Source organism: Aristolochia californica, unplaced genomic scaffold, assembly GCF_029961685.1.
Source record: "Aristolochia californica isolate CCGP_79_NKW_82.1479 unplaced genomic scaffold, dmAriCali1.0.hap1 SCAF_15, whole genome shotgun sequence".
NCBI classification, from domain to species: domain Eukaryota; kingdom Viridiplantae; phylum Streptophyta; class Magnoliopsida; order Piperales; family Aristolochiaceae; genus Aristolochia; species Aristolochia californica.
In genome coordinates this window covers 24,078,879-24,104,146 of record NW_027181826.1, presented here as the reverse complement: position 1 = coordinate 24,104,146, position 25,268 = coordinate 24,078,879, and the positions used below count along the sequence as shown (strand labels likewise).

The window sequence follows — 25,268 nt, the reverse complement described above, 5'->3', positions numbered from 1 at the left end:
TTCCAAGTATCAAGAAGTTACCTGTTATCTAAGAAATATATGTTAGCAAGAGAGTAACTCCCTCATCGATACATCAGAAAGAGTTAAATAATAGTAGTAAAAACAAATAAAAAGAAGTCAGCTCAGATGCCATTGACCACAATCTTCTGTCCAACATGAACAAAGAAGACTGATTCTAGGAATGGCTAATTGACGGTTCCCAGCTGCAATGAAATCTATAATTTTCCTGTCTGGCCAATGAATTGGAACACAACTCTGTATTCAGAGTTCAATCTTGAAAGCCTAGAGTTAAAAAAAAAAAATATCTAAAATTCTAATGGGGCAAAGGGACTCTCACTGGGGACCTGTTTTATATAATTCAAACATTCATCTCTCCAAATTCCTCCAGTGACAGCTTTTTACTTCATGGATTGCCGCCCTGGTGTGATAAATGATCAGAACCACACTGAGTTGCAAGAGGGTTATGCCAAGAAGCTAGTTGAAAGAAAATAAAATTGGAGTCCATGAGTTTGGTCCTTGTTGTCAAGACTTCTAAGCCCACATTTGAACTTAATTGCATTTAGAAAACGAAAGAATTGCCATACCAAAAGATAAAATGAAAGAATTGCATTTCACTATTTCTTAAGCAATCATACTTACATTTTCTTCTTGGAAAAGATTCTCAAGATTTTGGAATAAAAATGCATGACCGACAAGTTATATCTAAAGATGAACCCTAAGCAATAAGATTTTATGTTCTTCTCACAGAACCTGTACTTACGGATTTTGAAGGGCCCATTAAGGTTCTTGCATAGGCTACAGGCAATGATACTAGTTTTTTTGCTTTCCCTACATATGCACGCTTAGTGAAGTTGTTATAGTCATTCGCTTCAATTGCATCTAAGATCTGCCTGTATAGCAAAAGGGACGCCAAAACCTGCAAAAAGTTGCAAAAGTGTAAGATGTCGTACAGTTGCACATAAAAATTGCTGTTGAGAATCTCTTCTTATAACTGCCGTATGAAGCATCATGAATCACAGTTCTAGTTACTGCATTGCAGCATTATTACCCCTGGGCAAAAACATTTACTTTGTCTCCTATAAACAGATACTTAGCATCATCAGGAATGAGGGTATTTTTGCATTACTCATCCAATATAAGATCCACAAGGTGGACATAGGAAGATGGACGCTGCCTTCTAAAAATGAGTGGTTCACATATAGTATCATGTTACGTGAGAAGGTAAGTTTCTGTTTGTACCGGCCATCTACTAGCTGAATTGAGCTCTGAAACACCCTTCTCAGCTTCGTTGAAGAACAACCGCGCACGTTTTATTTGATCTTTCATAAAGCTCTTCCATTTGTCAGTCACTTTCCCTCTAAAAATGTCATCATCTGATAGGCCAGCATGTGCCAGCTCATCTTGAGGAAGGTATACTCTCCCTCTTCTAGCACTGCAAGAATGAGTGAGAAAAGATCAAATACAGAAGGAAGAGAAGGTCAGGGAGTGTTGAAATATCTTTTTGCCAAGGCATGTTGAACTTATGAAGAGTTTGAACCACTTAAAGGTGCTTTCCACACAGAGATCTTGAGTTTATAAACAGTATTAACCATTAAATCATCTTGTAGCACAATTCCAACTGTTATATCAAAAATCTCAAATAACTATGAGTTTTTATGTTCTATATTGAAATTGTTGAAATACAAGTCAAAGAGCATCTTGATCATTTATTATTTGTGTATGTCCCTGTAAGTGCTGCAGTAAGTTAGTCAACATGATAGGAGTATATGTTTCAATTTTCAAGTTATTCTGATGAGTATTTAGGGAGTTATTGAGTTTTATGTAATGAAGGATATTATAGTAATTTGTCTACATTCACTTAAGTGAGTTAATTAAACAAAGAGGGCTGGAGTTCAGCACTAACATGTGCTTGTGCCACATCTCTTTCTATCTCCCTCTTGCCTCTTATTCCTTTCTCCTTCTTCTCCTTCTGTCTCTCTTCTTCTTTGCTATTTGTCATTATACATTTGACCAAACACTTAAGGATCATTTGAAATAATTAAGTTCAGATGATCCCAGATATTATGCTTTCAGACCTCAGATTCATTGTTGTATTGAAGGCCATGTTTCATTGGACCATTTCTCTGACCTCAGACATCATATTTAGAAGTCATAGACAGGCCAATTTCACATTCTGCCTTCATTCAATGCAAGATGTTTAAAAACAAAACCAAAAAACAGAAATCAGACTATTGAGATTGATATGAAATCTTACTCCTCTCCAACATCCCTAAGTATGTTCGTTAGCTGATTTGCAATCCCAAGGGACAAAGCTGCATTATAGACACTCTCAGAGGTTGCTTTTGACTTGGGGCAAATCCCCATCACTGGAACGCTCACAAGCCCCACAGTCCCAGCCACATAGTAGCAGTACAGATAGAGCTCGTCAAAGTTGTTATATCTTGATTTTCTCAAGTCTAATCTCATTCCTTCAATCATGTCCTTGAATGGCTACTTGAGAGAAAGAACAACACACCAAATTAGTGTGGTCACTTACAGTAAAAGTGAAATTTCATGCAACTCAATTATCATTACCTGAATGTCAACCGGGTACTTCAATACAGTGTCTGATAAAGCTGCATCATACATGTCATATGGGCGTCCTTGAAAAAGATCATTTAACCTTTTTTCCCAACGATCAAGAGCTGTGGGGGTTATGTGTGAAGCATTTGGCCCATCCACAAGTTCATCTGTACGCCTGCACCACACTAAGCATGAAGACCATGTTAGTAAGAATATATGAACAAAAATACTCCAACTGAAACCAGACCCTGTGACAAAGTGTCATTAAGAACCAGACAAAAAACATTTCGTATTAAAAATGAATTGATAGAATGGGAAACCATCCAATCATTCAAGTAGTTAGACCACTAAAATGACATACAGATGTTTTAAATCGCCTCCTCATGTAGGTCCTGCAGTTGCTCTTATATAAAGATTGGCATTCAATTATCAAGGTTATTTGTCTAGGTTACTAAATTGTCTGGGCACTGAGATAAGCTACGCAGTGCCTAAAAAAACACTAAAAACAATGCAATAATCAAATTACTGTGCAGTCATACCATAAATTGCCCATACAGCTCTCTGCCTTTCTGGAGTCATGAGCAATGTTCCTGAAAATAGAAAAACAAAATATCAATAAAAACTGTGGCAGCATGGACCTCTATTTACAGTGAACCATCCCTAGAGTTGTGTACACCACTGAAGTATATACTAAGCAAGTTTCTGGCCCATGTTAGCTTTTTGAATCCCTTCGCATTTCCTATAAATGTGTTACTTTAATCCAGCTGAATTTTGAAGCCCCAGAAAAATCAGTCACAAAACCATTGAGTCGGTCTAGTTTAAACAAACTAAACAAACAAATGTTGCAATTCATAAGATACAGTGAAGTATTAGGAATTACCAGTGCTACAGAATGTAAACGCCAACAGAAAACTTGCTTCACTCTAAAATGGTAAAAGGTAAGAATTGCATTATGGTAGAGGATAATGTGACGCAATGAAAGCATCAGATGGCAATAACAGTCATCGCCAAAAGCAAATAAAATTGCAAATCAATGTCTAAAAAAGAAAGACCCCAAACTATCGGGTGCTTCAACTCTTATGGAAAGAAACCAATAAAATGAGAAAGTAAGCCTAAATACTTTCCAGTGGATTCAGTAATGATGTAAGTAAAAGCAAAGTTCTGAAAACGAAACATTCTATCAAATACACCCTGCTCGATATACAGATAAATTCAGGAGAAAAAAGGAAATAATTTCAAGTTTAAGTGCTTCAAATTTCAAACCACAGCTTAAATCCACAAACTTAAATTAGGACGGTAAATGGAAGACACGATTCAAAAAGAAGTAATACATGAATCTAAACGCTAAAAGAACGAGTACAACTCCCTCTGCTTCACAACATTTTCTACGAGAAGTACTACATGAATCTAACGTTAAAACAACGCGTACTACATCCTTTGATTCCCAATATGAATTAGCAGAAAAAATATAAATGCCAAAAAGACGAGAAAAACACCCAAAAACAGTTTGTAAAACTGTAAAAGTAAATAATGCCAATACTTCTCTTCAGGTACACAAAACTGAAAAAAAATCACAGACAGGCACAATTAAAAGAGTACCCAAGTAAAAGGTCTTCGCATACTCAGCACAAACTTCACCACAGCGATCATACGCTTCATTCAACAGATTCTTATCCTTCAAAACATCCGCCAAAGCTTTATCGTTCCCCACCCTCCTCTGCTCTCTCACCAAAGCCGCCTGCTTCAACACCACCCCATACACCATCTCTTCCGAAGACCTGGACGGACTCGCAACAACACTAGCCGAAACCGAAAACCCATTAGAGGAATTCAAGCAAGGAATTCGAAACCTTTTCGTCTTGCAATCGATTCCGGGAAAAACCGTCCAGAGATGAGCTGCAGACATGATAAGACGTTAACTTTATCGTATGGGCGAACCTGCTAAGCCCCCATGGAGGAAAAGGAAGGTGACAGAATTGTTCACTGCGGTTGTTCTAGTGGGAGGGATCTTCTATCGTGGAGCTCGCTTGGAGTCCAGTACAGTTCGGACAAGCAAGAGAGCCGCGTTGTCTGCCTTTTGTGGATGGTAACGTGGGAGACTGGAAGCCTTTCAATTCGTCCAATGGTTCACGTTCAGGAAACATAGCATTAGCTCACTGAGTCACCGAGTCCGCCCGGAATCAGCGGCCAGGATCAATAACATGTGACGACGGTTGAAACCGATTGGTCAAATTCTTGATAGAATCCTTGTCCGAAGAAAAGTGCGCAATAGCGAATATATTAATACATAAATTAAGTTTTAATTATGAATGAAGTGTCACCGTTTATACACTCGCAACTCCGGGTAAAGAATAATATGCACACACTTTAGGGATAAATATATTTTTTGTTATCAATGTTCCTCTAGTGATAGTCACTGCCCAAGAACCCTTGTTTGGGAAAAAAAAATTATTATACTTTAATAACTACAAAATTTAAAAAAAAAATTTGGCTCTCTTTGGCCGTGTAGTTCAATACATGATTTTAAACAATGCCAATATCCCCAAGAGATTGTTATTAGCACATTGTGAAATGATTAAGGAATATGTACTATGATGGATGTAAGAATGATCGAAAGAGAATAAGGTTTTCAAAATGTGTGGCTCTCTCTCTCTCTCTCTCTAAAAAACTTTTGATAAAAATTTGTAAGATAAAGGATAGTAGCTCGAAGATATGCTAATAAATCCTCATTCACTGTTTTACTCACGGTTTGGCGAGTTATTTATAAATTCCCTAACTCAAATTAGTCGTTATTTGCCCGTTTGCAAAAATCAATACTTTAATTGATCGATTATATTGATTACTTCTATGTCAGAGTGTGATTTACTAATCGATTAATATGTTATCGTTGGTCCATAAAAGTCAAGTTAATCGATCATTATCAGTGGATGATTGATCAATCAAGATTCCCACTGGTTATGCAATGCAAGTATGATCGATCCGTGTATTTTTCTATGATCGACCATGTTTTATGTCCCTTATTGGCAAGGTTATGAGTAATTGATCAATCATTCTATGAAATTTTGCTTGCCTGGACAGTAATGATCGATTAATCCAGGTAGGATGATTGATCATGCATTATAGCATGAAACGGGCATGTTTTGGATGATCGATCAATCAACTATGGTTGATAAATCATGCTTTAAATTTTTGGCCAACACAATTTTAGATGATCAATCATTACTAGCGGTTGATCGATCGTTCCAATGCCTAGTTTTAAAATGTAACTTTTGATGAAAGTTTGAGAATTTTTCTCTAAATGTGCTAACATGTTTTATAAATGATGTTTATGATGATCCTAAACATTTCTATATGCAATTTATAACCTAAAACTCAAATTTAACAAATGTACTTAAAGAATAGGAAGTTTGGAATGCTTTATTACAAAAGTGACTGAGTTTAGACATTTATCTATTACACTAGGACTCTAGTTGTTTCATTGTGGGTATTTCTTCAAGAGACGTTATTCAATTTTGCTTGAGGTATTGAATTTGGCTTTGACGCTTTAGACCTAGATATACTCTCGAAGGTGAAATATATGAAATATTTGTATTTTTAAATTATTAGTATAATTAAATTTTGTTATCATAAAAAACAATATGAGAGTCAACATCAACCAATAGTCACAAGAATGACTTCTTTATTATGTCGAGTATTCTTATCTTCATGAAAATAATGAGTTTTTTGAAGAGAAAGGTTAAAAAAAAGCTAAAGGAAAAAAATTTCCATTAACCAAAATTTGATGGTATTTGTACCATTTTGGACGAGATTTTTTTTAAATTTTTTTTTGTTGCATTAGAAAAATATTAAAATGATAAAAAGTGAGTTTCTTATTCAAGTTGGAATCGACCTAGGTTATTCAAATCCTGATTTAAGTTGGATCAAGTTGGGTCAGGTGAAGCCCGAGTTCAGAACACAAGGAGGATGTGGAACTCTGACTCGCTAGATGTAGCTATAAATAGTTGCATATGTGATTCACAATCAAGATTTTTCGACCTAGAATCGACTCAATTTTAGTTATTCAAAATATGAATCGAGTTAGGATAGATTGAGTCAAGTTAGCTTCAAGTCCAAAGCCAGGGTGAGTTGGGTGAGACTCACACAAAATAAGAGAGGTGAGTCCAACTCCCAACCGCGACCTGGTTTGGAAAAATCAGCAACATTGACTTCTCATTTATTTTCTTAATATAAAAATTTGAATAAAGCTGACAATAATTCAAAACAAATCTGGATTAAACAAAACGATGAGGAAACAGGCTCTAGCCCATGGGTAGCCTACTAGATTCGACTTCGTCTAAGCGGAGGCCCACAAATATTTGGTTTTCCCTCGCAACTAACCAAATTTAAATTTCGAAAGTCCCAAATGACATAATCATCCTCGTCTCCTCTCGTTGTTTCCTCGACTCTCAGACACTCTTGAAATCCCGCCGACTATTTCTCTCTTTCGTGCTTGTTTCCTCCCTTGATCTCTATTAATTTTCATTCGTTCGATAACTTGGAGGTTATCTTTACTGGAACCGGAAGGGTCAGGTCTGCGATTCTTAAGTTTTGATTAATGCACCGGGATCAGGTAAATATATTGGGGCGCCTTCTCCTCGACGTCTTTAGTTGCATGGGGTGCTTCTTTGGCTGCTTCCGTGTCAAAGATGGCAATCGCCGTCAGCCTCCGCTTGTGTCCGACCGCATCTCTTCCAAGGCCAGCGTGAAGTCTCTGATGACCTTAGTTCATTTTAATTTTTTTTTTTCTGTTTTTTGGATTATCGTATGAAACAACTTGTGAAATGATCTTGAATCTTGATTTTTTTAACGATTTTCCTTCAGGACCCGCTGGCCTCGAAAAGTCGCCTTGCTTCATTGCTTCTCGAAGGTATTAGTATCAATCTGGGAATATTGGGGAATCTTGTTTTTCTTCATTGATGAATTGGTCTAGGGTATTGAACCTGTTTCCATTTTTCTCTTTGTTCATGTACTTCTCCAAAGATCAAAATGCTGTGAAGCATACGAAGAGCCATGATCTGCAGCCTTCGAAGATTACTGATGGTCGAGGCTCCGAAGATCAGGAACTGAAGGATGAAGTAAAGTTTTTATCTCTCTACTTGTTTCAACTTCATTCTTTTTACTGTATTATCATGCCATCTATTAATATAACGTGATATTCCCTTTCATTCTATAACCATGTGCTAGTTGCTCCTGAAGCCGTTGCTTCCACTTCTCGAGTGATACCAATCGATCGGTGCTCCCGTAATAAAACATGTTCTTGGTATGCGGGCAGATGCTCTTATCTATTTGGAATTTAGAGATTGTCGTATAAATCCCCTTAGTAGCTAACGAGGAGTTAGAACATAGGGATTTTTAATTAATTAATTAATTTATTAGTTTAGTTTTTCTCTGGGTGCTAGAATGTAAGAAGGTTGTTGAACTTGAAACTTAAGCCAAATTGCTCGATCATCTTCATTTGTACCCCAATAACATAAGGTGCTTAAAGCGTAGACGCTAATTTGTATGTTCTATATTTTGACCACATATAACGATACTAACTTTAGAATTATCTTTTGAGGCTCAGAGAATATAAGTGCAATTTGGTGATCACTCTTTTAATGTATCTCATTAGAAACACATGATAACAGGATATGGCTGGCAGAATTTTATTGACAGAACCTATTTTAAAAAGGATCGTTCGACTAGATTGGATCAAGATTTGGTTACTTTCCTTTATCTTCACAGAAAATCTCCTATAACAACTAGCAATTTAGAAATTTTTTAAAAGTAGCATATGAATAAACTTTTCTGTTTGTAAATTGAGTCAAAGTGTTCTTAGCATGGTTGAGGAAATCTTTACAAACAGATTTAATGCAAACTGATGCAGGTGTGAGATAACTGCTTCAAAATATGTGAGAAATGTTAATAATATTTCACATGGATGGAGATGTGGGGATGTCTTCAAAAAGTTTGAATTTAGATTGTGCCAATTTATATTAGAGTAAGGAGGAAAAGTGCTCATGTAGCTGCCGAAAGGTTGGGGCAAAACTATAATGATGCTGGTAAAGTTGAATTACAATAAATGTAATTTCTATAAATCATCAGTCTGAAGTTTTCTTAATATTGTGGTTCTATAAAATATGGCCAACGCCAACGTCTATAGTGTGAATTAGGCCCTGATGATGAGTGAAGAATGATCCATACTAGTCTATTTTTGCTATATATACAGACGAAAATTGATATAGTCCAATGCACTAATTTTACAAGAAGCTAGTTTGAAGTACTACTATAGTGAAATATATCACTCATTTGTAGATGGTTCACTGCAGGCAAAATTTCTGAAGTCCTGTGGGGCACTACTTCAAACTCCAGTTGAAATTAGGAAAAGATTGGAAAGGGAGAAACTTGAAGTTGGGTATGATGCATCATCCAAATATCATTCTTGGCTTCCCGGTACTGCTTGCAAGAAAGAAAATTCGGATGAACAACAAAGTCAAAATCCTCATTCATCTTATAAGCTCCAGGAGGAGAAAAATGAGCTCTCGGTGCCAGAAAGGTCAGCTTTGCCTGAGGAGAAATCAAGAAGGTATTTCTTTCAACTAGAGAAATCATTTTATTACAAACTGTTCTTGATCTATGCCACATTATTCAGTGAGATGAATGATTTATTTCAAGCTGTTCCTTGCAAGAAGGATTAGTTTTTTTACTGGATCAATCATCTAATCCTCTGTATCTGCCAAGCCATTGGTTATTTTTTCTGCATACCCTGAATGAGTATCATACTCTCGTTGTGCATTTGTTGCCGTGCAATGTCCAGGATTACAGCCTTTCTGTTGATATCCATGACGCATAAGATGGAAAAAGCTGGCATCTGTTGGATGGTTATCGTAGTTTTAGAATGAAATTTTGGCCCTTTTGGACGTTTATAATGGGACCAAGTTTTGATGGTATATCTTGTTTGTCAATATAGTATGATATATAATTTCTTGCATGGGAAATTTTTTCTTCACAATTCTCACTAGACTGCATCCTTGCTGCTCATTTTGTCTGTTCTGCTTTAATATTTTCATCATTTGGATCTATCTATGTGCTAATGTTCTATATTTTTTTATTACCCCGAAGCTTTATGCCAGAGCTACAGAAGATGGAAAGGTGTAGTGGTGGCTCTCTTAACAGAAGTGAACTTGAGCCTATACAACCAGAAGTTCAACGACTTCATGAAGACTATAATGAGTTACCTGCTACCTCATCCGAGCTTCCAGTTTCAAAAACCCAATGCAGGACCAAGTCTGTAAGATTTGAGAATGATAATCTTGTTAACACGGAATTTGTTTCTACTGGAAGCACCCCACTTAGGAATGAGACACGACATCGAAAGCAATGTGATTCTCCGGACTCTGATGATGGTAAACATAAACTGGTTGGACCCCGGTATTCACCTTACCCCACTCCTCTCAGACTTACAGACGACATGCAAACCCCAGGTACTGTTTACCCAGCAAAAACGTTAAATTTTGCAATGGGGAGAAATCCTCGTGTCCGTTCTCTATATGTTTACCCAGTCCTTAATCCTGTCGAAAACATTTCCCAATGGAATGCACTGAAGGAAGATTCTGATACCTTTCAAGTGCATTCGTCGGGAGAAATTTCCAACCTCAATAAAGCTTCTAGCTGCGAAGATCGAGAGCATGGCGCCAAGTGTCTTGCTATTCTGGATCAGCAGAACCCACTTCCTGTCGATGCAAGTTTGTCGCATTGGGTGAAGCCTGCATCAAAGGACGAGAGAAATGCAAGCGTTGCGAGTCCTTCAAAAGGAATGTCTGACTCAGGTAGGAGCACTGAGATAGACAGGCCGATTATTGGTCTTGTTGCAACACACTGGAACGACGAGGAACCTTCACAAATTCCTCCAAAAGAATGGGATGGTAATGGCATTCCAAATTCTACAACTAAATACAAAGAGGTAGTAATGCTTATCCTTTTCCATAAAACAGTAAGCTGTAGTATTTTATTCTTGTTTATTAAAAGGTGGACTGGTTCCTCTACAGGATCAGAAAGTTAGCTGGCATGCCACGCCCTTTGAAGAGAGACTTGAAAAGGCTCTCTCAGATGAGAGACTTCTTCCTAGGTATTTACTTTTCATGCCGATACATCACTAGGTCCTTCGATGAAGCATTTGTTCTTGATCTTGCCGATTGAAGGATTTTAAAGCCCTTTCTATCTATTCTGCCATGATCTGTTGAATCTTTTTATTCATGTCTGTCATGACTTTTATCATCTGTAGGAAACTTCTTACTGGGACACCAATTCATTTTGAAGAGAGCGAGGAAAGCGACACTGCAACTTCCTTCTTGTCGATCCCCCCCACATAGAGCAGTTCAGAATTGATGGATTTGGGCATCCGTTGTTGTTACATTTGGGAGATGTTTTTGTAAATTGAAAGGCAGTACTACTACCGGCTCCCCGTGTCTGTATATACTACCATATTGATCGTATTCTTGTATTACCTTTTTGTATGTGATGAGGTACCTAATGAATGTGGAGATCTGGACCCGCTACGGTTCTGCATCAACTCAAAACTTTCATATGTGATTCACTTCTCATTTAGATTTTCTACTTTTTGTAGTTGTTCAGGATGTGTGTGCAGAGTTGGTAGAATAGATGGCTGGAGCAACCTGTTCAATGATTTTCAGTATATGTTACATTGCTGTTTGCTTCTATTTAGAAGATATATCTAGGGGTGTTATTTTATCATCTAGGAATATTTTGGTCATTTTACCATTTTTGTGGTTAATTTTTTTTAATGTAATCGTGTTTTGCATATTAAATTACATCAATAGTTAAACTTTTATGTACATAGGATGTAATAGGCATGACATGTAATAACAGAAAGTTGCTAATCAGTGGGTTTTGTTATACCAATTTGTTGTAGAAAGAAATAAATGTTAGGGATTTGGTTGTGGTACAAATGATGATATTTGCAACTAATGGATGACAGAGTAATATCAACACTCTTTTGTTTGTTTCAAGTTTAAAAAGAATTAATTTTGAGTCATTCTTGTTGTTCAATGAGTGAAGGATTGTGTTTTTTTTTTAAATATTTGGTTCTCTTGTAATCATAATTTTTTATCTGTTTATTTTGAACTATTTATGGCATGGATATCTTACAGGTATAAAGAGAGTGAAAAGAGGGGAGGGAAGTTCCCTTCCTTTCTTTTTTTTACTTTATGCAGAGTGTATAGACAATTTTATGTAGGGTTTATGTACAAAGGTTATTCCTAATTTTATGTAGAGGCCATGTTTGATTTTATGTAGAGGTTATGTCCAATTTTAAGTAAAATTTATGTATAATTTATTTTATATATATTTTACGTAAAATTTTAAATGTAGATTGAAACTGTAACCCGGCTCGAGCTTGAGCTTGGTTAAAATTTTGAGCTCGAGTTTAATTATAATTTTAGGTTTGAGTTTGAAATATTTAAATCAAGCCTAACCTAACTTAAATATATGTAAGTTTGAGTATGGCTCGACTCGATGTCACCCCTAATGTTGCTAATTCCCTTTATTTAATTGATTAGGCAAATGAGAAGTTGTGTACATCGAATACATCCATGTTGATATTATGGCCCAATAGCTGGACATGTACCTCACTAATCACAAGATGTTGGGTCTCATAAACAACAACCATTTAAATTGAAAAGATGATTTAGCCATCAATCCATAGTTTATGATAGTGGGAACATTCTTATGTAGGTTAGTGTTGTACCTTTTTTACTTTGACTAATCATTTTAGGTTGGACCAAATCTGACCAAATCTACATGCCGGCCGCCTGTGGGCGGCTGTGGCTACTTTCATACGAATAATCAATTTTTCTTCTTGTTCAAGATTACTTCCCACGAGATACTCGCTCCTGTCCTTAGGCGACAACATGATCCAGTCGCCACCATGAATCACGTGGGTGGTTTGCAAGCGTAGCTTATTTCTCTTCTGTTCTTATAAAACGACTAGCCGCATTTTTCCTCTCCTTGAATTTGCGTTTGCCTCCCAGAACAGGAGAGAGAGAGAGAGAAGATGGTAGTGAAGGTGCACGGGCCCGCATACGCCTCTGCAGCGAGGAGGGTACTCGCTTGCCTCATTGAGAAAGATGTTGAGTTCGAGATCGTCCCGGTTGATCTGATCAAAGGAGAGCAGAAGGGGCCTGAGTACCGAAAGTTACAGGTGAATTTCTCTACCCTGCTTCTTCTGTCTTGCTGTTTAATTGCATCTTTCCTTTGAGCTTTTTCTGTACTTACGTTTTGGGTAATCTGTCACAGCCATTCGGAACGGTCCCAGTTGTGCAGGACGGAGATTTCACTCTCTACGGTAGGCTTAAAGGAACCTTCTCTAGTGGATAATTCAATCCGTCATCTCTTGTCCTATGTTGATGATGATCTTTAAATTGCAGAGTCGCGAGCTATTCTCCGATACTATGCGGAGAAGTATTCAGCACAGGGGACCAACCTGCTTGGCAAGAATTTGGAAGAAAGAGCACATGTGGAACAATGGCTGGAAGTTGAGGGACAGAACTACCAACCACATATTTACACTTTAGTTCTTCAGCTTCTCTTTTTTCCCAAGATGGGGAAGACGGCGGATGAGAAGACGGTTAAGGAGAGTGAAGAGAATCTGGCACAAGTGCTGGACATCTATGAAGAGAGACTGTCAACGAGCAAATACTTGGCAGGAGATTTCTTCAGTTTGGCTGATTTGAGTCACCTTCCTTTCACTCACTACCTTGTCAATGATATGGAGAAGGGTTATATGATTAAAGATAGGAAACATGTGAATGCTTGGTGGGAAGATATCTCCAGCAGGCCTTCTTGGAAGAAGGTTTTGGAACTCTGAATATCAGTTTGCCAATCTTACTAAAGAAAAAAGAAAAAAACATAATTTTTCCTGCTTAGTTGTTGTTGCTGGGTTTCATCTGCTTATGGAAGTTGTCGAGTAAGCCTGTTTTGGTTGATTGTGCAATAAACTCCTTTTTCCAGCTAAATTCTTGTTTCTGGGTATTGAGAATTTGGGTCTGCTGGAGGATTCGTCTGCTTATGGAAGTTCTCAAGTAAGCATGTTTTAGTTTAATTCGCAAAAAAAAAAAAAAACAAAAAAACAATGCGTACTCTCACTTCAAGAGTGGAGCTTCCCAACCTTATTTCATTCCTCTGGAATCTTACCTTGCTTTCCTAATCAAACATTGCAATATCCCTAACCATAACAAAATAATGAAAGACGCAAAATGAAATGGTTACTCTTACTTTGTATTCCAGACTATCAATGGCACAAGAGCTTCCCTACTTACATGTTTGTTACGAGTACATCACAATGCTTAGTTATTTTCATAGTTCTGGGTGCAAAATTTAAGACTCTAGCTTTTTCTGCCGTAATCTGGGGATGCTGAGGTCTGCACCTCCAAATCCATCCATAACAGCACTGGCTGAAGGGAACTCAGCTCTTGAGGTGAAGCTAGAAAAGAGACACAAGAAGAACTTGTTATTACATCATCTACGATGTAGGAAACTAAGTAATTAAGCACGCAAGTCAAAGGAGTTTGAGCGGGCAAGAGAGGAAACAATTCCGAACAGGTACTCTTGAAACCAAAAGATCAAATAGCAGCTGATAACAATTAAAGAAATGCATTACCTGCTCCTAAGAACCACACAAGGCATGCCAATTTGCTCAGCTGCAAGCACCCCAGATTGGCTTCCTGCGATAAGCACACAGTCTTGTACAGGTACACCAGCATATTCTGCTCCAGCACGCAATGTCACCACAATCTTTTTAAAGCTGGATGTGCCAAAAGCAATCAATTTCAGCTTCCAGTGAAAATCTTGAATCAAAGTTTAATACTACAATAGAAAAATAATTAATTGTTCTCACAGTCCAATATAAGACGATGCTCAAGTAAAATGAAGATCCCAGAAGGGTCCTCGAGTATTAAGTAGGTGAAAACTTTTGATATGGTCACATGAAGAAGATCACGAAGGTAGAGCTGGACATGGCTAAGGCTGTTGTGTAGTGGGTTAGTGGTTTAGCAGTTATTAATTAGTGTTTATTCAGTTAATTGTAATGGGTTAATTAGTTCTTTGATCGTGGGAGGTTATTTCTTTTTCAAAGTCGTAGGTAGTTTCTTGTATGGCTATATATAGCCGGGATGACATGTAATTAGGATATGTGTGATTAATCTTGAAATCTATCTTCCTTACTCTGTCTTCTCCTTCTCCTTCATATACTCTTCTTCATCTTAAATTCTTGTATCAGTGGTATCAGAGCTGTTACGACTCCGGGATTCCGTTCCGCGAGTTCCTTCCTCTGTCTCTGCGTCTCTCTCTGTCAACGCTCTTCAATCTTCCCCAATTCTTCTTCCGTTCTTCCCGTCTTTCCAAACTGCTGTCACCGTTTCCTTTCGAACCTCTCTGTTCCGATTTTTTTTATTTGCTGAAAATCGGAGTTACCGCAGCCTTCCCTCTGTCGCCGGAAAGAAATTCCGAAATCAGAGAAAATCTCTGTTCGGGAAGAAATTTCGCCGTAAGAAAATCCGAAGTCAGAGAAAATCTCTGTTCGGGAAGAAATTTCAAAATCAGAGAAATTTCTGTTCGGAAAGAATTTTTTTGTTTCGAAATCAGAGGAAATCTCTGTTTGGGAAGAAAATTTGCAGCCACCGACTTCCTCAACGCTGTTGTTGCCGCCGCCGGGACTCAAGCTCTGCACCTGAAGAGTCATTGCCACCTCGCTGCTACGTCGCCGTTGAGAATCAACCCGCAGATCTTCCTCAACGCTGACGCACACGTCGTTGCCATTGTTGCCGGATAGCCGTTGCCGTTACCATTGCCGGTACTGGAGCTGGCCACCGCCTCGCCGCCGCCGTGCATCCATCGCTCGATCACCCCACTCTCTACGGTGTAGTTGCCGGAACTCGACCTCTGCCACCGAAGCCGTCCTCTGACTCTTCGTCTTTCTGCCGCCGGAAATTCGAGAAAATCTCTATGTGAAAGGAATCAGAACCATCGCCTCCTCGCCGTCGCCGTGCATCCATCGCTCGATCACCCCCACTCTCTGCTCTGCGCTCTCATCTACCTGCGCTCGGTGCGAATCTACTCACCAGCTCAGTCAATTTTTTTTTCGGAACTCGACCTCTAGAAACAGAGGTCTCTGTTTACAGTTGCCGTCGCCGCTAAGTCACCCGTTTGAGTCCGAGTGTCGTTGATCCTCCAAAAAAAAAAAAAAAAAAAAAACCGGGTTCGTCCATGGATACTCGCGGCAAAACGAATGCAGAGTTCCGTAATGAGGTCAACGAAATCTTGGCACGACACGAGTCAAGTTTCGATCAGGTGAACGCAACCTTACAAGCCGTGTTAACCGAGCTCCAAGCTCTTCGAGCCTTTCGTAGCCAAAACACTAGCCCTTCTGAAACCAACCCATTTGCACGTGATGAATCCTCACACCCACATATTTCTCGCTCAAACACTATACATGATCACTCTCATCAACACCTCAAGTTGTCCTTTCCAAAGTTTAACGGAGACGACCGAACTGGATGGATTTACAAGGCTGAGCAATACTTTGAATTCAAACACATTGCACCAGAACTACAAGTTCAGCTAGCCTCCTTCCATTTAGAGGGCATCGCCTTGCAATGGCACAGGTGGTTGACGAAATTTCGCGGACCATTCGCATGGGATGAGTTTACCAAGGCTATACAACTTCGATTTGGTCCAACCAACTACGAGGACCCTTCAGAAGCTTTGAATCGCCTTCAACAAACCACAACCGTAGCAACTTATCAAGAAGCTTTTGAAATGCTTTCCCACCGAGTGGACGGCCTACCGGAAAAATTTCTAATTGGTTGTTTTATTGCAGGACTTTGAGACAACATTCGCATCGACATTAAAATTAAACAACCTAGACCTTGGCAGATACAATAGGAGTGGCTCGGCTCATCGAGGAACGCAATCAGCTGCAGCGGCAACCAAATCACCAACTACTCTCACAACCAACTTTTGCGACACCAAAGGTCTCAACCAAACCAATAGCTGGGGTGTAAGGACCTCCACCAACCCAGCACATAAACCAAAGCTCTAATACTCAACCAACAACCTTCTGCCGAATAACCAACCAAGAGGCACGAGAACGTCGAGAAAAGGGGTTATGCTATTATTGTGATGAGAAGTTCGTTCCAGGCCATCGTTGCGAACGACCACAATTATTTATGATCGAGGATTTTTTCCCTACGGGCATCGGGGATATTGAGAGCGATCAACCAGAACCAGACCCTCCATGAAGTTCACCCAACGTTTCTTGGTTCCATACACAGTCATTACGAAAGTTGGTCTGGTGGTTCATTTACTAGCTTAAGGACAAGGATCCTATCCTGATTTCATCCTTGAGGACAAGGATTCTTAAGGGGAGGGGAATGATATGGTCACATGAAGAAGATCACGAAGGTAGGGCCGGACATGGCTAAGGCTGTTGTGTAGTGGTTAGTAGTTTAACAGTTATTAATTAGTGTTTATTCAGTTAATTGTAATGGGTTAATTAGTTCTTTGATCGTGGGAGGTTATTTCTTTTTCAAAGTCGTAGGTAGTTTCTTGTATGGCTATATATAGCCGGGATGACATGTAATTAGGATATGTGTGATTAATCTTGAAATCTATCTTCCTTACTCTGTCTTCTCCTTCTCCTTCATATACTCTTCTTCATCTTAAATTCTTGTATCAACTTTGTCCTATGTACAGGGAGGGAATACTGTTTTGACATTTGCAAATAAAGAATGCAGATTTGGGTCACAGAATGAACTAGTCCATCAAGGAGATCATATAAAAGGTGTATACTTTTAAGGAACCACCAAACATCAATTTGCATTTCACAACAAAGTGTCTTCGACACGTGAAAATAATGTGACAAACCTCTCATTAGAGCTTGTGTCAATATCAACACTCAATTTCAACAGAGAGGCAACCTCCTTAGCTATTCTTTGTTTCTCAATTGAAGCTGTCTCAAAAGACAAGTAAAGAGGCTGAGTACCATATTGACAAAGAAGGATTTTCAGACTCCAGAATCAAAGTTAAGAAAGCCTGAGGCATTGGAAACTCTCACCTGATTTGCTTGCTTCTTTAGCCAGTTCCTCATCCAGACTAGAAGAGACTCCTTTACCAAATATTAGTTGACCATAGAGACTTCCTTCCATTTCAGCCTTGCCCACTATCTTTATCTTTGAAGTTCTTTCACTTCCCAGCTTTTCGACAACAGACCTAATAAATTAAGGGAAAATGATTGAGAAACAGATATTTCTACATTATTTCCTCTTCAGGTTCATAATCCTTGAAATACTTGTAAAATAGTCACCGATTCTATGATTTCACATGTGCAATTCATTAGATGAATTTCGAGATGATGCTCTTTCTTCTGTTCTTCATTTTCTTTGAAATGAAAAATGTATGCTGTTATTAAGTCTTCAAACGGATTTTCACTCCCACACAAAACAGAGGAAAACCAATCAAATACCTCTTGGCCAGTAGAGAGCAGTCATTTACTTATTAAACAACCTTTTATTACATAGATTCCAAATATTGTTAGGACTGTATAAACACAAATACTGCTATATTGGAAGTATCTAAGTAACTAAGGTTGTCAGAACTAGATCCAATATACTGAACATGTTGCACTGCTTCACTATTTTCTTTTCCCAAAAAAAAAAAAAAAAAGAACAGTTGGTTGACAAGTTACACAGAAGATTCATCTAAGCTGAGTGGCTGACTCAAAACCTACCTATTGCCTTGCCAATAGATGGACAAATATTATTCTCATAATTTTTTCGATGAGTAAAGAAACGTTTATGACAGACAATTTGGGAATACCACTAGATTTATAGTCAAAATTTGGATATCTAGACACAACAAGAGGCAACTTTCTATGCCTAATAAAATGTATTTGAATGATAACAAAAACATCTCAGAAAGCACATACCTGGCCATTTTATCACCATTTTTACTATAGGCTGTTAGCATAATCACGGGAATTCCTTCATTCAATGCATCATCAATGAAACTGCAAACATAAAATGAAAAACAACACTGAAATCTTGATAAGAAAACAGAATTGAACTATTGAACTGCTAAAACGCGACATATAAAGTATTGCAGATTCCCAGCAATAATTTTAACATATTTAGACTACTACTTTGTGTTATTGAAGCAAAATATTTGATGACAAGCTTTCCTCACTTTTACAGAAATATACAAATGTCTTTTCTGTTTAATCTGATAATCATTAACATTGTTAAACTCTTAATAGAAAAACTTAAAAGCAGATATTTCTATTAGTCCAACGTATTTCCATAGCTTATGGCTATCTGGCACATTCACTCTTGATTTTATCCATCTACGATTTTTTAGAATTTGTGACTAGCGCACTTTATTTTCTTCTTTCTGGTTTAACCATATGATATTAACATAATTAAAAGTTTTAGTTCTAAAGCTTAAAATAGATTTTGCTTTACTTCTGTAGCTTGTGGCTATTGAATCAATTAGCCCCTATTCTTGTTTGAAGGTCAAGGGAATTGATGATTTGGACAAGAAAGCATTTGTAAAGGAAACATGATATCCTGCTGAAGAGAAGTGTTAGTTTTCATTGTCTACGTTGAGGATATGTATCTTACATTTAATTCAAGAGAGAGTAGATAACCTGTATTCTGTTACAGAATGACGTTAGAAGAGAACTCACTTTTCAGCACCAGGTCGTAAAGCCAAACTTTTTGTCATTACATACTCATCCAAGGCTTTACGCTGCCAAAATACCAAATACCAATAAGTAGTTCAATAGTTTGCAGAAACAGATCACTTTTAAACACAAAGATCTAATACAGGGAATGCTATAAAAAGGTCAGAATGAGTAAGGAATCTAATAAACAAACAATGTAAGATAAATATCTGCCATATATTTTAAGTGTTTGTTCATCCAAGAAGCACCTTTACAATGGTCGAAAAGTGATGGGTTCAAGGTAGGAGATTCTCATCAATATGAGGCTAATTGTGTGAGATAACTATCAGAAATGTTTAGTATTTGTTCAACCAAGAAGCACCTTTACGATGATTGAAAAGTGATGGGGTCAAGGTAGGAGATTCTCATCAATGAGAGGCTTTTTGTCCTAAAACAAAAAAGGTAATCAAATAGTAGTTAATGAGTCTAGAGGCATAGTGCCAATATTTTGCTACATGTAGGGAGGCAGGACGCATCACCTATTTCATTGTGGAACAAAAATCAAATCAAGGCTCTTGGATAAAATAATGACCCAGTGGCAATTTTTATAGGAGAACATTCACATTCCATTTTGAAAAATTTTCTTAGTTAATCTTCTTGAAGCAAGTGATCCAAGTAACATTAACTAAAATTTTCTATGTCTCCTAGAAAGGAAATTATGGGCAATGCTACCAACAGGTAACACACCAGTAAGTTGTTGGCCTTGCAGTTTCAGCACATGATTACCTTCTCCTTCAGTACACTTTTCATGAAATTCTCCTTCTCAGTTGTAGGTAGTGAAGTAGGCCAACCAATCTGAAGAAGAGATAACAAATTGAGATACCGTTATAAAGATCTTTTCTTGAACCTGAATACACAATGTGATTACGTTCTGAAAATTAAAAGTAGTTCCTTTCTGCACATAATACATATTTAGCCTTGGAACATGGCAAACTTTCTAATCTTGCAAACTTGAAGCCCCATTGCAACTAGTTTTTCTTCTATTTGTGGAGAATAACTATAGTCACAATGTGATTACGGAACACAGAATGCTTGATGCATTTTCAAGGTATCTTACCCGGTTAAAGAATAACATAAGCATCCTCTCCTCATCTCCACCAGCCTTCCTGAGAAGTATTTAAAATAATTGCTGTAGTGTGAAACAATAATATTTACTATAAATCCCCCTACTGGAGGTTGAGTGTGAAAGTGAATTTGACACGCTTAAAAGAACAAAGCCCAACTCCAAGTGAATTTGACATGAACAACGAGGTAGCTTGATTCTAAAGTGAATTTGACTATAAAAGGAGCTAGCTAATAAAAGGAAAAATCTCTTTTCACTAGTAGTTGAGATCTAAATACAAGAAAAAAGTGCACTATGTAATTGACAATTATGGCACTGAGAGGACTTATAATGGCTTGGAGGTTGAGCAAACACCTTGCGAGATCTAAATATATTGGATCAGTCCAATTTGCACAATCCAACCCAAGTTTCTGAAATGCTGATGACACAGAAGAATTAAAAGAAAAAATAGAAGAATGAGTGAAAACTAAAAGATCATTCAACAAAGATATGATTGAAAATGTTTCCTAATAAAACATATATATGGGAAGAAACATTCAGAAAATAGTAAAAAACAAGTCATCATGGCAAAACAAGACAAAAAAAGTGAGGGGTTAATGAAAAGACACACCTATATTAAATGCTTCACGATTGCCTGATCTGTAGACATCCAGGAGGACTCTGACAAAAGAAATTAAGAAGAATAAATGCCTAACAACATTCACATGCTCATGCTCAAAGAACACCTTTCAGAATAATACAACAAAATATGCTAAAATGAAACAATGATCTTCCCATATATCAAAGGATGACTACACATCAGTCAATTGGAGTAGAATTCAGCATTTAGTGTCACATATGGCTAATAGGAAGTGAATCAACATAAAGGTGAAGATGTATGCTTTTCTTAAGAGTGAAACTAAGAAAATAGCAGAGCAAGATAACTGAAAGGGAACATTTTATTTTACACAACATGCATGCCCCCTGTACTAAATCATTCACAACTTCTATATTTGAGAAGCCTTTCTTCTATAGTTCTCTTTTCTCCTGCCTAACAATGACACTTCAGATAAAAGAAACCAAGTGATCTTTCAGTCTGTAGAGAACACCTTGGGACAGCCAATACATTTCCTGAACACAGAGATAGCCAATATATAAGAAACAAAGGAGAGTTATTTGAGATGGCTGGGGCATGTTTGACAGAGACTGAGCATTGTAGCAGTGAAAAGGGTTTTGACAATGTTAGGAGAATGATGGAGATGAAACCAGAGTATCACATATTAATATTGGGTAGATTTTTGGGTACCTAGTTTTTTTTTTTTTTGTGAATTAATGGCCTGCACAAATTTTTTGGCATATATAATGGTCCAAACTCATTATCAGCCGCTAATCATACTTTTCTCCCTCAAAAAAAAAAAAAAAAAAAAAAACTTCTCACTCAGTATGTGGAATCCTGGATGAAATAGAGGAAGACCATAAACAATATGAATAAAGTGGTGGTTAAGACATGCATAACAGGAATCAAAATAGAGAGGCAACAATCTGACTAATGATGATGGGTTTCTATATAAGTTAGTAGTTCAGTATTAGTGATAGTAACCGTATGATCAAAAGTCATCACCACCACGGTTTTATAGTGTCATGACTCCACTATCCATCATGCATGTTGCAGAAAATGACTTTGTAGATAATATGATAGGACTATATGCTAGAGCAATTAAACATAGCAAGTTAAATATCAGTTAAAATTCGATGCTTTTACTTGGGCCAGTTCTAAAATACCAAAAAATTGGCGGTTAACTCTTTAACTTTTGTCCTTTGAGCTTAAGGACTGTACTTTCATAAGTACCGAAGCCATCTATGAAAGGAGTACTACCTACTCCTAGTCTCCCTGATAGCAACACCAGCTATGTACCACTTCAGGGAGTTTATCTTTAAAAGGAAAAGTTTCGGGAACAAAGAAAATGTCGCAGTGAGATTAGTTCTTGCAGATTTACTAATTGGATCATTAAAGAGAAAAAGTGATCAGTTTCACAACCTGTTCCAATTACCATACAGTCATATAAGGAATGCACTTTTTCATATTTACTTTGCCGTTGTCCCTTGAAGAACTAATGATGGAATAGACTGATTTCTTTAGAGGCAATTGAACATCAGTAAAAGTAGAAGAATTCCTCAAACCGAATCTTTTACCTCCTGAAATCATTTTTATGGTGGAGTACTAGAGCCCTTTGGTTCCATTACACCAACTAAATTTTTAACAGCTACCAATCATCTTCTTCAACTACTTTCTTCTTTATCTCCAACTTGCAACATGTGAAAAAACAAACAGGAGAAAAACAAGAAAACAGAAAAAAATGGAGACCAAGCTTACAAATTTAATTATTGATATTATTCAAACATATAATCCAATAAATCCAACAGAAGCTAGAAATGAAGAGTCACTTAACAAAACTCTAGATGCACACGAATTATAAGAACAAAAAAAAGATAATCTTGAAACAGACAATGAGAGCTATCAATCCCGTGGATACCAAAAACCTTCAACCACATGGGTAGCAGCAGTGGAAGCAGCACCAGAAATGTAAAGATGGCACAGATACGAACCAACCAAACCCAGGATACTTATCAGTAGAAAATAGAAAAATTAAAACCTTACCCTTCTACTTCAAGGAGAACAGCGAGCTGCCGAGACGCGGGTTCCACTTTCTTGGGTGGCAAACTCCACGAAGCAAAACGTGGAAACCGCAAACTTTTGCAAGGAAAGGTGAGGCTTCTAAGCGGGGAGAAAAGGAAGAGATTAGAAGGAAGAACGATTTTGGGGATTTCCGGTTTCAATGTCCTTGAAAAGCGAAGAGAGTGGAGAGTTGAGCAGGAACCTGATTCCATGGCCAAACTGTGAGGTTCTGAGGAGCACGCACGAGCTGAAGCTGAATTGCTCATGTAGAGTTCAGCTGTCGAATACGGACATTCAGGGCCCATAGGCCCTATTGGTCATTGTAACCTTCATGGCCCATTTAGGATACAAAGGACTTAGTGTGAGTTATTAGGGGTTTAAGCAATAATTTTTAAAAATGAGTTTTAAAAAAAATAAAACTCTTGCAATTTTTTTTTAATATTTTAAATTTAATCTGATCGACTGTCTTCTATAGCAAATTCAAGCACCTGACTTTTCATATAACAGGCCTGATCACTACTTTTAATAAGCTTATTCAGACCAGAATCACTTGGATTAATTTCTAAGATTAAATCCTGGGATGTCCCTCAAAATGAGAAACTGATCAGTTCTGCACGTCTCAAAGAAGGAGAAGAAGAAGAAGAAGAAGGAAATTAAAGAACATCTCATAGCATCAAACCACTTCATCCTCTACCCGAGATTACTGTAAATTTTTTTGGCTTGAATGTAGAGTACACAGTAACTCAGTTTATGAATCCTGTGGCTCTTTAAGTTGTTTTACCAGACGAAATTATTACACCATTTCTACAAGTTATCTGTAGCTGTAGTAGAGGTTTGGATCCAAGGCGCAATCGACCACGACGCCGAGCTCATCCCAGCCGCCGTATTTGCAGACCTTTTCAGTACTGTCTGAGCTCGAAAAACTGGAATATGGAGCAGTAATCGAAGGTGTTTGAGTTATAGGGCTCCACTGTCCTGACAAGAACTGGTTCCTGTCTTCGTCATGGTTGAGTTGGGGTACTTGCTGCTTCTTAACTGGGTTGATGGTCGAACCTCCTACGACTGAACAACCTTCTCTTTCATCACGACCACCTGGTTCGTCTTGGATGGATATTTTCGGACTCGAACCAGATGGTTTTCGCTTGTTCAAATAAATCTCAGTATTGCATCCTGGTGTGAATTTCCTGTTGGAAGCAGTTCTTCTGAAGATCCGACAGATTGTCCAGACTTCCTGAAACCCCCACAGTGAAGTTGTTAATATCTGGGTTGAAGAACAATTAGTGATTCGAACTGAAACATAGAGAGGAATAAGAATTATACTCCATGAAAGGAGAGAACTTACAGCATCTTGGGTGTCTTTCGCAGTGAAGACACTGGTATTTTTGGTGGCTGAGGGAAGGCGAAACTCATGCATCATCCATTCAGTTTTGGTGCCTTTTCCTGCACTCCCCTTGTAGTAAACCAAGGATTTCTTTAGCCCAATGCAGTTTTGGGTCTTCTCTCCGTGATAATAGATGGGTCGATCAATTCCTGTTGCCTTCCAGAAACCAGATCTTGTCACCCTGTTGGGTCTGATACTGTTTCTGTATTTTCTTCCTCTCAAGCAAAAGAAATACCATTCCTTCTCCCCAACACTGCTAACTCCTTCATTTCAATCACAAACAAGAAGGGACACAAAAGATAAACGAATTTAAGTTCAGTCTGTTGATATTCATTCTGGTACAATATGTGACAAGAGCTTGAAACTGAGAATGAAGTTTTATATGTTATTATTCATCTGAGGCAACCATGATCTCACTGTTCATGACTCCACAGCCTGAGATAATTAACTGAAACCCAGATTCTTCAATTCTATTATAGATAAACTGGTAAGATGAATGGTAGCAGTACTGGTAAAAGATTTATGAGCAGATACTTCTGCTAGAAATTATGTAAGCACGGCGCTAGCTGGAGGAACAAATCATGAAGGGTGAATCATACTTACTGGGAAGATCCCATGGATCATACTTATAGATATCAATCTGTTTGATCACTTCCATGATAATAGGTTTCTTCTCCACCTTACGACGTAGATAAAACCCAACGAGTTCTTCATCTGTGGGATGAAACCTGAACCCCGGAAGAATCACATCCTCTTCACTCATCTTCGTCATCTCCTCCTCCATCACCATCTCCAT

General features: G+C 37.8%; 5 protein-coding genes across 6 annotated transcripts; 2 read left to right on the top strand and 3 right to left on the bottom strand.

Moving 5' to 3' along the window:
- Window positions 1-596: 596 nt before the first annotated feature.
- LOC137951706 (phytoene synthase 2, chloroplastic-like) lies at window positions 597-4,564 on the bottom strand. Its single transcript, XM_068798567.1, has 6 exons — window positions 4,162-4,564; window positions 3,102-3,152; window positions 2,575-2,747; window positions 2,255-2,490; window positions 1,240-1,432; window positions 597-916 (listed from the first exon to the last, which is right to left on the bottom strand). The coding sequence occupies exons 1-6, from the start codon at window positions 4,466-4,468 to the stop codon at window positions 731-733; spliced, it is 1,146 nt and encodes a 381-aa protein (XP_068654668.1). The 5' UTR covers window positions 4,469-4,564; the 3' UTR covers window positions 597-730.
- Window positions 4,565-7,005: 2,441 nt separating this feature from the next.
- On the top strand, window positions 7,006-11,167 carry LOC137951705 (protein JASON). Of its 2 annotated transcripts, none has more exons than XM_068798566.1 (7): window positions 7,006-7,297; window positions 7,423-7,468; window positions 7,582-7,676; window positions 8,910-9,166; window positions 9,703-10,543; window positions 10,629-10,708; window positions 10,865-11,167. In XM_068798566.1, exons 1-7 carry the CDS (start codon window positions 7,157-7,159, stop codon window positions 10,950-10,952), a joined length of 1,548 nt encoding a protein of 515 aa, XP_068654667.1. In that variant the 5' UTR covers window positions 7,006-7,156; the 3' UTR covers window positions 10,953-11,167. The 2 variants fall into 2 exon arrangements, with proteins under 2 accessions (XP_068654667.1, XP_068654666.1); XM_068798565.1 differs by having other exon boundaries at window positions 7,006-7,303.
- A 1,372-nt stretch (window positions 11,168-12,539) lies between these two features.
- LOC137951966 (glutathione S-transferase F9-like) lies at window positions 12,540-13,613 on the top strand. The gene is made up of 3 exons (XM_068798969.1): window positions 12,540-12,799; window positions 12,895-12,943; window positions 13,026-13,613. The coding sequence occupies exons 1-3, from the start codon at window positions 12,653-12,655 to the stop codon at window positions 13,463-13,465; spliced, it is 636 nt and encodes a 211-aa protein (XP_068655070.1). The 5' UTR covers window positions 12,540-12,652; the 3' UTR covers window positions 13,466-13,613.
- A 229-nt stretch (window positions 13,614-13,842) lies between these two features.
- On the bottom strand, window positions 13,843-23,311 carry LOC137951965 (CBBY-like protein). Its single transcript, XM_068798968.1, has 11 exons — window positions 23,074-23,311; window positions 21,046-21,095; window positions 20,790-20,853; window positions 20,430-20,478; window positions 20,099-20,167; window positions 19,337-19,398; window positions 18,581-18,661; window positions 17,711-17,865; window positions 17,521-17,605; window positions 14,258-14,401; window positions 13,843-14,080 (listed from the first exon to the last, which is right to left on the bottom strand). Exons 1-11 carry the CDS (start codon window positions 23,301-23,303, stop codon window positions 13,975-13,977), a joined length of 1,095 nt encoding a protein of 364 aa, XP_068655069.1. The 5' UTR covers window positions 23,304-23,311; the 3' UTR covers window positions 13,843-13,974.
- Window positions 23,312-23,902: 591 nt separating this feature from the next.
- Window positions 23,903-25,268, bottom strand: LOC137951282 (transcription factor JUNGBRUNNEN 1-like). Its single transcript, XM_068797869.1, has 3 exons — window positions 25,076-25,268; window positions 24,434-24,735; window positions 23,903-24,322 (listed from the first exon to the last, which is right to left on the bottom strand). The coding sequence occupies exons 1-3, from the start codon at window positions 25,266-25,268 to the stop codon at window positions 23,903-23,905; spliced, it is 915 nt and encodes a 304-aa protein (XP_068653970.1).

Coding starts and splice junctions, on each gene's coding strand:
- LOC137951965 (XM_068798968.1), bottom strand. CDS start 23,303: ATGGAATCAGGTTCCTGCTCAACTCTCCACTCTCTTCGCTTTTCAAGG. Junction 19,399..20,098: donor AAAGTGTACTGAAGGAGAAG/GTAATCATGTGC, acceptor GTATTTTGGCAG/CGTAAAGCCTTGGATGAGTA. Junction 18,662..19,336: donor TTACGACCTGGTGCTGAAAA/GTGAGTTCTCTT, acceptor TTATGTTTGCAG/TTTCATTGATGATGCATTGA.
- LOC137951706 (XM_068798567.1), bottom strand. CDS start 4,468: ATGTCTGCAGCTCATCTCTGGACGGTTTTTCCCGGAATCGATTGCAAG. Junction 2,748..3,101: donor AGCTGTATGGGCAATTTATG/GTATGACTGCAC, acceptor CTTCATGCTTAG/TGTGGTGCAGGCGTACAGAT. Junction 1,433..2,254: donor CTTAGGGATGTTGGAGAGGA/GTAAGATTTCAT, acceptor TCATTCTTGCAG/TGCTAGAAGAGGGAGAGTAT.
- LOC137951282 (XM_068797869.1), bottom strand. CDS start 25,268: ATGGAGATGGTGATGGAGGAGGAGATGACGAAGATGAGTGAAGAGGAT. Junction 24,736..25,075: donor TGATCCATGGGATCTTCCCA/GTAAGTATGATT, acceptor ATTGAAATGAAG/GAGTTAGCAGTGTTGGGGAG. Junction 24,323..24,433: donor CGAAAGACACCCAAGATGCT/GTAAGTTCTCTC, acceptor TGGGGGTTTCAG/GAAGTCTGGACAATCTGTCG.
- LOC137951705 (XM_068798565.1), top strand. CDS start 7,157: ATGCACCGGGATCAGGTAAATATATTGGGGCGCCTTCTCCTCGACGTC. Junction 7,469..7,581: donor TGCTTCATTGCTTCTCGAAG/GTATTAGTATCA, acceptor ACTTCTCCAAAG/ATCAAAATGCTGTGAAGCAT. Junction 10,544..10,628: donor CTACAACTAAATACAAAGAG/GTAGTAATGCTT, acceptor GTTCCTCTACAG/GATCAGAAAGTTAGCTGGCA.
- LOC137951966 (XM_068798969.1), top strand. CDS start 12,653: ATGGTAGTGAAGGTGCACGGGCCCGCATACGCCTCTGCAGCGAGGAGG. Junction 12,800..12,894: donor CTGAGTACCGAAAGTTACAG/GTGAATTTCTCT, acceptor AATCTGTCACAG/CCATTCGGAACGGTCCCAGT. Junction 12,944..13,025: donor CGGAGATTTCACTCTCTACG/GTAGGCTTAAAG, acceptor TTTAAATTGCAG/AGTCGCGAGCTATTCTCCGA.